This window comes from Lepus europaeus, chromosome 4, assembly GCF_033115175.1.
Source record: "Lepus europaeus isolate LE1 chromosome 4, mLepTim1.pri, whole genome shotgun sequence".
In the NCBI taxonomy this organism is placed as follows: domain Eukaryota; kingdom Metazoa; phylum Chordata; class Mammalia; order Lagomorpha; family Leporidae; genus Lepus; species Lepus europaeus.
In genome coordinates, this window is record NC_084830.1 from 33,765,092 (window position 1) to 33,777,772 (window position 12,681).

General features: G+C 40.6%; 1 protein-coding gene across 2 annotated transcripts in view; it reads left to right on the forward strand.

The window, feature by feature from the left end:
- The first annotated feature begins 167 nt into the window (after positions 1-167).
- Positions 168-12,681, forward strand: part of NUDCD1 (NudC domain containing 1) — an 87,553-nt gene continuing 75,039 nt past the window's right edge. The window contains exon 1 of one of the 2 annotated variants that reach the window (XM_062188099.1): positions 168-400. In XM_062188099.1, coding sequence (XP_062044083.1) covers positions 283-400 — 118 coding nt within the window. In that variant the 5' untranslated portion in view covers positions 168-282. Of the gene's footprint in view, positions 401-830; positions 1,249-12,681 lie in introns of those variants that run through there. The other variant, XM_062188100.1, reaches the window with a different exon arrangement.

Below are 12,681 nucleotides of genomic sequence, written 5' to 3' on the forward strand. Positions count from 1 at the left end.
TGAGAATTTAACTAGCGCGGGCCGCCTCCTAGTCGCTCGGCCCTCTGGGTAGACGAGTCCAGACCGTGCTGTGGCGCGGGCGTCAAGTCCCGGAGTAACTACACATCCCAGCATGCAACACGGCCAGGTTTCTCAGGGACACTACATTTCCCAGACGGCTTTCTGCACCGCAGTGTTTTCTGGGATGGGCACCACGCCGCTTCCCAGCATCGGTGTGTGGAGGGAAGCGCGGACCTTTCAACAAGAGCTTTATTAAATCTCACGCTGGGACCCTGAAAGGCGATGGAGGTGGCCGCTAACTGCTCCCTGCGCGTGAAGCGTCCTCTGCTGGATCCCCGCTTCGAGGGTTACAAGCTGTCTCTCGAGCCACTGCCCTGTTACCAGCTGGAGCTAGACGCAGGTGGGACACGGCGCCCCTCGCACTCCGTTCCTTTCCCCTTTCGACTGCCTTGACCAGACCCCTCCCGCATTTTCCTCCTTTATGACTCAGGCAAGCAAAGCGACCTTGCCCTTCGTCACGGCCCGTCCGGATGTGGGGAGGACCCAGGCGGCTGCCCCCAGAGAATGATGCCCATGGCAGAACCCCGCGGGGGCCGGCTTCGCGCGGCTCCTTCGCCCCGGGACCCTGCGCCCGCCCTGCGCTTGTTGGCCCGGGCTCCGAGGTCGGGCGCACGGTGCTGCCTGGGCTCTCGCCGCCTGGCTGGCCCTGGCCCGGCCCCTGCGGCGTGGGAGCTGCGCACAGACTTTTCCTGCTGAAACGTGCGCGTTGGGAGACCACACCTCCTTGGGGGCATCCCATGCGCCTCGCTTTCCTCGCTTTCTGTGGGAGAGCGCTTTCCTCGTTGAGAATCCACAGATGGTTCGGAGCCTCTTAATGACCCAGCTCCTGGCCCAGCAGTTACTCTGTCGTAGAGGAGAGCTTTAGGAGATGGTGAGGAAGGGCCGCTGTGGGACCCCCGTTGCTGCTAGTTTTGTTTATCTGTAGCTGGCCCACAGGATCTCGTCCTTGTTTTTATAACGTAAGGTACTAAGAGTTTCGAGTGCATTTCATTTTAATGCACACGCTGGCTGATTCAGATGCTTATTGTCAGGAGATCGGACTTTTGGAAATACTGATCTAGAGTCAATAGATTATCAAACAGCTGTTATTAATTTCAGTTACTAAGTACAGAAACGTCCTTCCAGGGCGTGATGAGTAAGTCCTAGCTCATAACGGAGAAATTCTAATTTCCGGCTAAGAAGAGCCATGTAAGTATAATTATAAAACGATGGGGGAAGACTGTGATAGGGATATGTGCATAGCACAATGATCGCATTTGTGTCGAGATCTGGGAAAGCGTCCTGGAAGTCAGTATCTTAAATGGAGTTTTACAAGGTAGTTGACCAGGAGGCATGACATGAGCTTGATTTTTCTTTTCTCGTCTTTCCTTTCCCTCTTTCCCACCTGTGTTTCTTCCAGTTTTCCCGTGTCAGTAAACTAATATTGCCATGTTTAGTTAACGCATTAAATACACAAAAACGGCCCAGAACTCTGTGGCTCAAAACAAACAACAGTCGGTTTGTTTCGCAAGTCTACAGGTCTCTTACGTGGTTCTTTCTGTCTTGGTTGGGTTCATTCCTGCATTTTTGTTCGGTTATGGGTCTGTGGGCAGTTCTGCTCCTCCTAACTGGACTTTCTCATATGTTTGGGGGTTCTCTGGCTATGAGTTTGTTTAAGAGTATCAGGTGGTCTGCTTGACTCTCCTCCTTAAGGTTTCTCAGCCCCCAGCAGGGGAGCTCTGGCATGTTCCAGGAGACAAGTAGCAATTCTTAAGTGCTTTTTTCAATGCTGTTGCTTGCAGCAAATTTACTATTAGCCCATTGGCCAAAGCAAGTCAAATTAACCAAGCCTAGAGTGGATATGGGAAGAGCTATGAAATGGCATACATGCAGGAAGGCATTAAATATTGGACTGGTAGTGCAGAGCTGTAGAGTTGCTTATGTTGGAATCATCTTTGCTGAATGTCTTTTTCCACATCCTATCCAATTTATCAAGTCCAGTCAAATCCAGATTTGGGCTTCTCTGTGCCTCTCCCTTAGTGCAAATCACCATGTCTTGCCTGAACTACAGTAGCCTTCTGAATAGCTTTCCTGCATTCACTTTTGGGCTCCTTCACTCCAGTCTCCATTAGACAATGCTTATCAAAGTTTTATTGTCTATATTTATTTGAAAGTCAGAGTGCTGGTTCAGTCCTCATGTGGAATCAGTCACCTGGACTGGCCCATGCCAAAACCAGGAGCTGGGAACTCCGTTCTGGTCTACGTGGGTGGAAGGGGCACAAGTGTGGGCCATCATCTGCTGCGTTAGCAGGGAGCTACATCAGAAGCAGAGCGCTGAGACTCAAACTCGCACTTCCATATGGCGATGGCTTAAGCTGCACCACAATACTGGCCTCTCATTTTAAATTCTACATTTTTTTGCCATCTGTTTTCTCCACTAAGTTATGAGTTCCATAAAAACGGCAATGTTTCTTTTTTCTCACTGTTCTGTCCTTATTGTGTGGTATATAGTAGAGACTTCATAAACTGAATGGAGGAGGAATTGTTGAAGTCCTAATCATAGGGAAATATGAGCAAACAAAGAATTAATAGATTGTATGCAAGACATTCCTATAGTCTTGTATTGTTGGAGCAAATAATCTGGGAAAGTGAGAGGAGTTAGGTTGTTTGTTTTTGGTTTTTTTTTTTTTTTTTTTTTTGAAAAATTTAAAGCATGAGTTTATTTTGGTGCAAACAGTTTTGAAATCCAAGCATAGTTTTCCATAATACACATTTTCATATATAATGAAAAAAATTTTTGTGCAAAAGTACACTCATACTTTTAATTCCATTTCCCCATGAACTTTTTGAAGTGCTTTGGCAGATCAGTGAGGCCCCTGTTTGTCTTTTGGTCTGTGTTTTGCAGCTTTGTTTTGTGGGCCTGTATAATCAAAAAGAAAGCTCAACTCATAGTTTTGCCATTTTTTAAATTTTCTAAGTGGAATTGTTTCTTAAAAAAATCATGTACTCATATATCCTTACATAAACAAAGGATATTTAATACCAAACAAAGGAAGTGAAATCTCATGATCGATAGTCCTCTAAATTGAATGTATTAACTTTATTTTTTAAGATTTATTTATTTATTTGAAAGTCAGAATTACATAGAGAGAGAAGGGGAGAGAGAGATCTTCCATCCACTGGTTCACTCCCCAATTGGCTGAAATAGCTGGAGCAGCGCGAATCCGAAGCCAGGAATCAGGATCTTCTAGTTCTGCCCCGTGGGGCCCAAGGACTTGGGCCATCTTCTACTGCTTTCCCAGGCCATCGCAGAGAGCTGGATCGAAAGTGGAGCAGCTGGGACTCGAACAAGCTCCCATATGGCACTGCAGCTGGCACTGCAGGTGGCGGCTTAACCTGCTACGCCACAGTGCTAGCCCCAAATATATTAATTTTATTAAAAACTCACTAAATTGTGTGTGCCTACCCGCCCTGCATTTCACCAGTGTTTATTTATTTATTTATTTTTAAAGATTTCTTTCTTTGAGAGGCCAAGTTACAGACAAAGAGAGACAGAGAGGTCTTCCATCTGCTGATGGACTCCCCAAATGGCTGCAACATCCTGAGCTGGGCAGATCCGGAGCCAGGAGCTGCCTCGGGTCTCCCACGCGGGTGCAGAGGCCCAAGCACTTGGCCATCTTACACTCTTTCTCAGGCCCTCAGTAGGGAGCTGGAATGGAAGTAGAGCAGCTGGGATTCAAACCTGTGCCCATATAGGGGCTTTAACCTACTAGCCACAGTGTGGGCCCCCAGTGTTAGTCTTAGATTCAGTGCTTACAATGCCTAGTTGGTGGTGGTGAGGTGCTATCTGATGGTTTGAAGTATAGATGGGAACAGAACAGTTAGGGATTGAATAATTTACTTGTAGGCACTGTGGAGGTTGACTTTGGAAGGAGAGAGGAATGGAGAGACAGTTTGGTGGCTGTTGTTGCCAGGGGCTTTCATTAATGACTTGAGGATGATGAGAAAAGGTTTTTTAAAAAACTGTTGTTTCTGGAGGTAGTGAGGGATAATTTAGGAGCTCTGGAAAATTTGTTATATCTCAACCCAGGGAGTTCACTTTAATTCAGCAAACCTTTAGCAGGCACCCAGGTGTTTGAAACACTGTAGGCTTAAGACATGGTCTCTGGTCTTGAAGAGTTTGGCACAGAGGCTTATTCTTGTCTTAAATGGTATCTTAAATTGTTGCAGAATTCCCTCTGCTATTTAAGTAGTAAATGTTAGTTTATTTTTTTCTATTCCAAATAAAATTGTAATCACCATTTGAGTCAGCAATTCCATTTCTGGGCCTTTGTCTTGTATACATCCTTTGTCTAGAATCTTCATTTATTATATGTCTTTGTATGTTTTCCTTCCATATTTCACTTAACTAATTTGTGCTTCATTCTTTCATCATGGTAAAGACATTATTTCCTTAGGAGTTCTATTCTCAACTACCTAGTTAGAATGTGTACAAGTTGGCTTCTATACTGTACTTTCTAATAATACCTGGTACTTCATAGAGACTGTCATACTATATAGCATTTATTATCTGTTTTCTCTGCTCAGACTATTCATTCTGTATTGCTGGGTTTCCTTTACACCTTTTTCAGTGTTTTATGTCCAGAACTGGAGCATGCCTGGAAAATAGTGTATGATTTTGTATCAAACACATATTAAACAGCTTTATTGAGATGTAACTGATAACAAACCACATATTTAAAGCATGTAATTTAACCAGTTTGACATAGAAGCACACCCACAAAACATCACCATAATCAAGTTATTAAACTAAGGTATACCACAAAGTTTCCTTGTACCCATCTATAACCTTCCCTCTGCTCCTCACATATCCCCTGCCTCCCTAAGCAATTGATCTTCTTTCTATCACTGTAGATTAGTATATACTTTCTAGAATTTTATATGCATGGGATCATACACTGTACCTTTTCTGGTTTGTTTTATCCAGCACAATTATTATAATGGTTAATTTTTAAAATTTTTCCTGGATGTTGTATCAGTTTTTGCTTCATCCATTTTGAAGTTCTGATGCTAGCTGCATAAACATTCTTGATTATTACATTCTTTTAACAAATTGACCCTGTTAGGATTATGATATAATCTTTATCTCTGTGATATTCTTTGAAATCTGCCTGACATTAAAATACTCTAGTTATGTTTAATTAATTAGATATTTCAATTCTAGTTATTTCAATTTAATCTATTGGTGTCTTTGTATTTAATATGTATTTCTATTTGGCAAAATTTGAAAGGTAGAACTGCAGAGAGTTATATTCCCCAAATGGCCACAGTGGCTGGGACTGGGCTAAGCAAAGCCAGGAGCTATTTCTGGGTCTCCCACATGGATGTCAGGGACCAAAGGACATGAGCCATTTTCTGTTGCTTTCTCAGGTGCATTAACAGGAAGTTGGATCAAAGTGGAGCGGTCAGGACTCCACAGGGTCCATATGAATCCATATGAATGCTGGCTCTGCAAGCTGCAGCTCATACCTCTGAACCACAGTGCCAGCACCCCCCGCACCCCTCCCGGTGGTTACTTTTTTATTCAGTTTGGCAATCCGTTTTAATTAGACGTTATATTTAATACAGTTATTAATCTGGTTAGGATGGGGTGTTTCATCTTACTAATGATATTCTGTTTATCTCCTCTAATCTTTGGGAGAATGGAATTTTCCTATTTTTCTGAAACCTTTAGGATTGAGTATCTTTAATGAATCAATTTTTATTTCCTTTTACTTATTAACTGTAGTTCTTTGTTATTTTAGTGATTGCTTTGGAGTTGATAGTATATAGCTTTAACTTATATTACAATATACATTGAAATGATATAACTATTTAATGTATAAGAAGATTCCTTACATTAATGGGACTATACTTCCCTTTTTCTCTTTCCAGCTTTTATATTATTGTTGTCATGCATTTTATTTTTGCAGGTTGTAAATTCTCCAATACATTGTTATACTTTTGAGTGTCCCTTAAAGAGATTTAAGTGACAAGAAATTATTGTATATTTATTTATGTAGTTGCCATTTCTGGTGCTTTTCATTTTTTATATAAGTCCATATTTTTATCTAGTACCATTCTTCTGCCTAAAGAACTTAATATTTCTTAGAGTATGAATCTCTAGTGATGAAATCTTGACTTTTCTGGTATGAAAACATCTTTTTTTAATTATGTTGCTCTAGTGTTCTTGCTTGTACTGTATGCGAAAACTTTCTGTTAGTATGTGCCTGGTGTGCATTTTCTCCCTGGCTGCTTTTGAGACTTCTATTTTATGATGGTTTTAGGCAAGTTGACAATGTTGTGCCTACATATAGTTTTGTTCATGATGCTTATATAATATAATGGACTGTAAACTATAAGTTTATAGTTTTTATCAAGGTTGGAAAATCTTTGTCCTTTATTTCTTCCAATTTCCCCCCTTTTTGTCTTTTGAGGATTCTAGTTACCCATTTTTAGATCGCTTAAAGTACCAGCTCATTAGTGTCCTCTGCAGTTTTTTTTTTTCTTTTTCCCATTTTTTTTTTCTTTTTAAAGATTTATTTATTTATTTGAGAGGCAGAGTCACAGAGGAGAGGGAGAGACAGAAAGATCTTCCATCTGTTGGTTCACTCTCCAAATGGCTGCAGTGGCCTGCTCTGGGCCAATCCAAAGCCAGGAAACAGAGCTTCTTCCAGGTTTCCCACTTGGGTGTGGGGCCCAAGCACTTGGACCATCATCCACTCTTTCCTAGGCCGCCATCAGGGAGCTAGATTGGAAGTGGAGCAACCATAAATCAAACTGGCACAGGCGGAGACTTAACCTGCTATGCCACAGTGCTGGCCCCTTTTTCCCATTCTCGTGTGTGTGTGTGTGTGTGTGTGTCTATTTTATTTCGGGTAGTTTGCATTCTCATGCTTGTAACTTCATTAATCTTTTACAGTGCAAAACCCTCATTAATCCCATTTGGTGTATTTTTTCATCTTAGACATTAAAGCTTCATCTCTGTAAGTTTGATATAAATATATTTTAAACATCTATTGTGCTTCTTCTTGTCATTTTGAACATATACAATATGCTTGTAGTAACAGTTTTAGTATTCTGTTCTGATGATGACTTCTGGATCAGGCAGATGTTGGCTTCTGTTGATTGCCATTTTCCTCACTGTGAGTTTTGTTTTCTTTTGTTATTGAATGCCTAGAAATTTTGGATAGGATGCCAGAAATTGTGAATGTTATCTTATTGGGTACAGTATGTTTTTGAATTTGTATAATCTTCTTGAGTTTTGTTCTGAGATATAGTTCAGTAAGTTGGAAATAGATTAGTTCTGGTGAGTCTTGCTTTTATGACTTGTTAAGGTGGTTTGGAATAGTGCTCAGTTAAAGGACAACTGTTCCCATACTGAGGCAAGACTCTACTCTGTACTGTACTCAGGATCCCATAACTTAATTTTTCTCATCTCACCTTTTGGAAATAAAGTTTGGAGCCTGCGTTTCTTTCCTTGGCCTGCAGTAGTTTCCTCAAACACATGCCATTAGTATTCTACTGAGTGCTTGAGGGAGAACTTTTGTAGATCTCTGGGATTCTCTCTGCTGCTCTCTGCTGAATTATTAGTTGCCTTGATGTCCTCAGATTCCTCAGTTCCTTTAACTCAAGGATTCTGCCTCAGTCTGCTGCGCTTTCCCCTCCTTATGCTAGGGTCTGGAAACTCCTTAAAGCAGTAAGCTGGGACAGTGGTAGGACTCACCCCTTGTATTTCCCCTTCCTTAAGAAACAGTGTCCTTTGTTGCCTGATGTGTACTGTCTTGAAAATTGTTGTTTTGTGTAATTTTGTCTTTTTTTAAATTCTAATTTCATCTTACTGGTTTCTTATGAAAGAAAGATAAATCTGGGCAATACCTATTGGTCCATATTGGCATGAAAAATAATTTCTGTAGAATAATAAAGCTAGAAAAAATTGAAAAGAGTTAACGAGGATAGAGAGAAAATGGGAGTTTAGACCGTTTTTAAAAGAAGTTTGGGAAGTACAGGACCAGAGAGAGCTCTGCTTCTGAGTGTAGAGAAGACAGGAGCAAACTTTTCCATTGATTAATTTTGTGCCTGTGGAAATTTTTGACATATTTAAGTGGAGGGGAAGGGATCAGTGGAGAGGAAATAACTTCTGGCAGAAGAAGGTAGAATCAAAAACCTAAATGGGAATTAGCCTTTAAGGGAGCAGAGGGCCAGGAAAATCAACACTTACACTTTGCAAGTTTTTAATTTAAGCTTGTCAGTAATTTTGTAGGATCAGCATTAACCTTTATTAAAAATGAGGAAACAGGTGACAAAGAAGGTGTAAGGAAGGTTACCTAAATTAACCAAGCTGCTAATTAGTGGTAAAGCTGACCCTAAAGCTCATGCATTTTCTAGTGGTTTGTGACGCCCTCTTGGCTATTTCTTCCTTCAGAGCCTGGAGGAGAAAAGCTGGTGAAGGTTTAGTTATAGTTGGAGTAAAGAGAGAGAAGAGTGATATAACCATCGTAATTATATAGAGTTTACATTCATGTCTGCTCTTATGCAGGAAAATACGGGAAAGATAGCCAGAAGAGTACATTGTGTAAGATAGTTTTCTGAAGCATTTCTCCCACTTATGGGTTTATTCTGTTACATGAGTCTTGTTTTATAACCAAATATGCAGATTTTTACCTTTTGTTATGTCTTCATACACAAATAGTAAGCTTAGTAAGAAAAAGGAAGACAGCTCAGTGAGTAGAAGTTAAGTGGCCCAAGAATTGCCCTTTATTTCTAAGTTACTGTTCCTTGCTTCTTCTTCCCCTTTAAAAAAATTTAATGTACTTACATAAACATTAGGTTGAATCAGTTTTAACTGGTGTCAAAAAAGCTGAATATTGGCAATTTCATGTAATTTAATATAATAGTATGTTTTGAAAGGACAAGAAGCGGTAGTGAAAATAATGTGAACCAATCTTCTTTATTCACAAAGTACATATCCAAACCAAATCCAGTGTCTGGCACATAGTAGATTCATTAGTGAGTTTTTCATAACTATAACAAAATCCTAAAAGGAGCTTCTCAAGAAGAGAGAAGGTTTATTTTCAGTCACAGTTTTGGAGGTCCACAGTCCAGATTGGATACCCCATTGGTTGGGTGTCTGATGGAGACTGGCAATGGCGTAATGTGTGCAGAACATCAGGAAGCAGAGAGACCAGGTAGGTCCAACTTTGCTTTTATAACCAATCCTCCCAAGAAATACTTTCCCAGGGCATGCCCAGGGACCTAAAGAATTCCTACTGGGCTACCTCCTATACTCCATAATTAGACTTCAGTCTCCACCAGTAATCCTTTAATCTTAATCCATTAACCATTAACAGAAGACTTTGGGGACCAAGCCTCATGAACATGGGCCTTGGGGGAAACACCCATACTATTTCTCAACTCATAGCAGTAGACATTGAGTAAGTAATTTATCAATTAAACACGAGAGATTTTTAAGGCTCCTTGAGGATTTCATATTTTACCTGTGAAAAGCTATAGTTTTGAAGTTTTCTGAGTATCTGAGAGAAAAATCCCTGCTTGTTAGACCTTCAGTTCTTTTTAAAAGACAAAAGGGATAGGGATTTTTCAGCAATGCTCTTTTGTTTCCAATACATGATAACATTAAATTTAAAGTATTTACTACTTGGCCTTCTCTGTAAAAGATTCCTCTTCAACTATTGTAAAGATCCGAGCAGAGATTAGACCCTCCCTGCCCCTCCTCCTTTTCTTGAGAGAGTGAGAGCTCTGCCACTTTCTGGACTCTGCTTGTCTCTCTGCATTGCTCTGTCTCCCACTTTCATGGTAAAGAGATTAACAAAAATTAAAATATTTCTTTACTCACTTGGAATCAGCTATGTTCTGAACACCACACAGCTTTTACAAAATGAGAAGCATGGGGGCTGGCGCTGTTGCGCAGCAGGTTACGCCCTGGCCTGAAGTGCTGGCATCCCATATGGGTGCGGGTTCTAGTCCTGGCTGCTCCTCTTCCGATCCAGCTCTCTGCTATGGCCTGGGAAAGAAGTGGAGGATGGCCGAAGTCCTTGGGCCCCTGCACCAGCGTGGGAGACGTGGAAGAAGCTCCTGGCTTTGGATCGGCACAGCTCTGGCTGTTGTGGCCATCTGGGGAGTGAACCAGTGGATGGAAGACCTCTCTCTCTGTCTCTACCTTTCTCTGTAACTCTTTCAAATAAATAAAATCAATCTTTAAAAACAACAACAACAAAAAAAACAAAATGGGAAGCATATCCTATTCTCATTTTATGTTCTAATAATAAGAACTAATATAATTTTCTTACTGTATCATGGTTTCTTAACAACGGCTTTCTATATCCACATTTTTGCAGATGAACTGTTATAATACGAAGTTAGAAAGCCTATGATCTGTTCAGCATTATCCAATGGTCTTTGCACAAATATGAAGAAAATATTATTGTATTATTTCTTTTTTTTTTCATTTTCAATTCTCTTTATATACAGAAGATCAATTTAGTATATATTAAGTAAAGATTTCAACAGTTTGCACCCACATAGAAACACAAAGTGAAACATACTGTTTGAGTACTAGTTATAGCATTAAATCAAAATGTACAGCACATAAAGGACAGAGATCCCGCATGAGGAGCAAGTGCACAGTGGCTCCTGTTGTTGACCCAACAAATTGACACTCTAGTTTATGGCACCAGAAACCACCCTAGGCTGTTGTCATGAGTTGCCAAGGCTATGGAAACCTTCCAAGTTTGCCGACTCTGATCATATTTAGACAAGGTCATAAAAGACAGAGTGAGGATAGTAACCAATGACCCTAAGAGTGGCATTAACCAGGTTTGAACAATTATACAGCATTAAGTGGGGAAGAGGACCATCAGTACACACAGGTTGGGAGTAGAGCCATTGGTGGTAGAGTAGAGGTTATGATTACGAAGGAATGAGGCCCAAGTGCGCTAGACAGTGTCTAGAACAAAGGACAGAGTCATTATTAGAGGAGCTAAGAAAGGTTGTATTATTTCTGATGCTACTGCTTTGGACTGTTATGTTGCCATGTACATTCCCTGCAGTTTGCATTTCGTCCACACAGTGGTGCTAGTAAACAAAAAATTGATAGTTACTTTCCTCCAAGTCAGCAGAATCTGAATTTCTGACTGTTCTTAGAAAATAAACACTTTCTCGAGTTTTTTTAACCTCTGTGAACTGTATCATAAAATGATGATTTTACTTCTAAAGTATCTTCAAACTTTAATTATCCCTCACTTGGAGACTGCAATAGATCACTAATGAATAAATTTTCCAAGTTGTTGTTAATTGGTACTCTTTATAAACTCAAGTCTGACCTTTACTCTCCCACATAAACACTGTTAATGAATTCTTTTTTTTTTTTTTAATTTAAAAAAAATTTTTTTGACAGGCAGAGTAGACAGAGAGAGAGACAGAGAGAAAGGTCTTCCTTTGCCATTGGTTCACCCCCCACTGGCCGCTGCGGCCGGCGCACCGCACTGATCCGAAGGCAGGAGCCAGGTGCTTCTGGTCTCCCATGCGGGTGCAGGGCCCAAGCACTTGGGCCATCCTCCACTGCACTCCCAGGCCACAGCAGAGAGCTGGACAGGAATAGGAGGGACCGGGTCAGAATCCGGTGCCCAGATTGGGACTAGAACCCAGTGTGCCGGCGCTGCAGGCAGAGGATTATCGTATTGAGCCGCGGTGCCAGCCAATGAATTCTTATTACATTGAATTTATCAATAAAAATAAAGCAAAGCCTTTCATCAAAACCTCGATCTAGCTCAGCGTCATTCATCTGCAGCCTTTCCTCGTGTAATTCCCCTTGTTGCTGTATACGTCATTCCGTGTTCTCTTCTTTTGGTTCCTTGAACACAGATTTTTCTTCTTATTTTAGTTCATTTTTTTCTTTTTTTCCTGAAATAAGTAGAGGAGTGTGTATAAGTATTTTTCATCCATAATTAATTCTTTCTTATGTTTTGTTATCTTGGTATAATCTTTGGGAAGTTTTCATTAATTTCTCTGAATGGACCAGCTCTCTGTTATGAGTTTTCATAGCACTCAAAAATTTTTCCCTGTAACATCACAGTTTAATTGTGCAAAACTCATTATGTAAAAGTTATATATATATAATTGACTAAAGTCTGTTTCCTCTGTACTGTTTGCTTATCACTGTATTACAGATTTCTATTCAAATATTTGCTGAATAAATATATCAGGGGTGATAATGATTAGCTGTCATCTAAGAGACCCACAGTCCCACATGAAGTACCTAGGTTCAATTTCCAGCTCCAGCTCTAGACTCCAACTTCCTGCTGATGCAGATCCTGGGAAGTAGCAGTGATGGCTCAAGTAATTGGGAGACCTGAATCGAGTTCCTGATTTTGGCCCTGGCCCAGCCTCAACTTTTGCGAGCATTTAAGGAGTGAAGCAGGATATAGAACCAAAAAGAAGTCAACCAGCTAGGACTCAAGGCAGGTACAGGAAGTAAGAACAGATGAGCATTCTGGGAAAACAAGAAAACAGTTGTAATCAGAATGCCATAAAATGAATTTTATGTTAAAGTGACATTTTAGGCTAGCATAGGTCCGCTTAAAT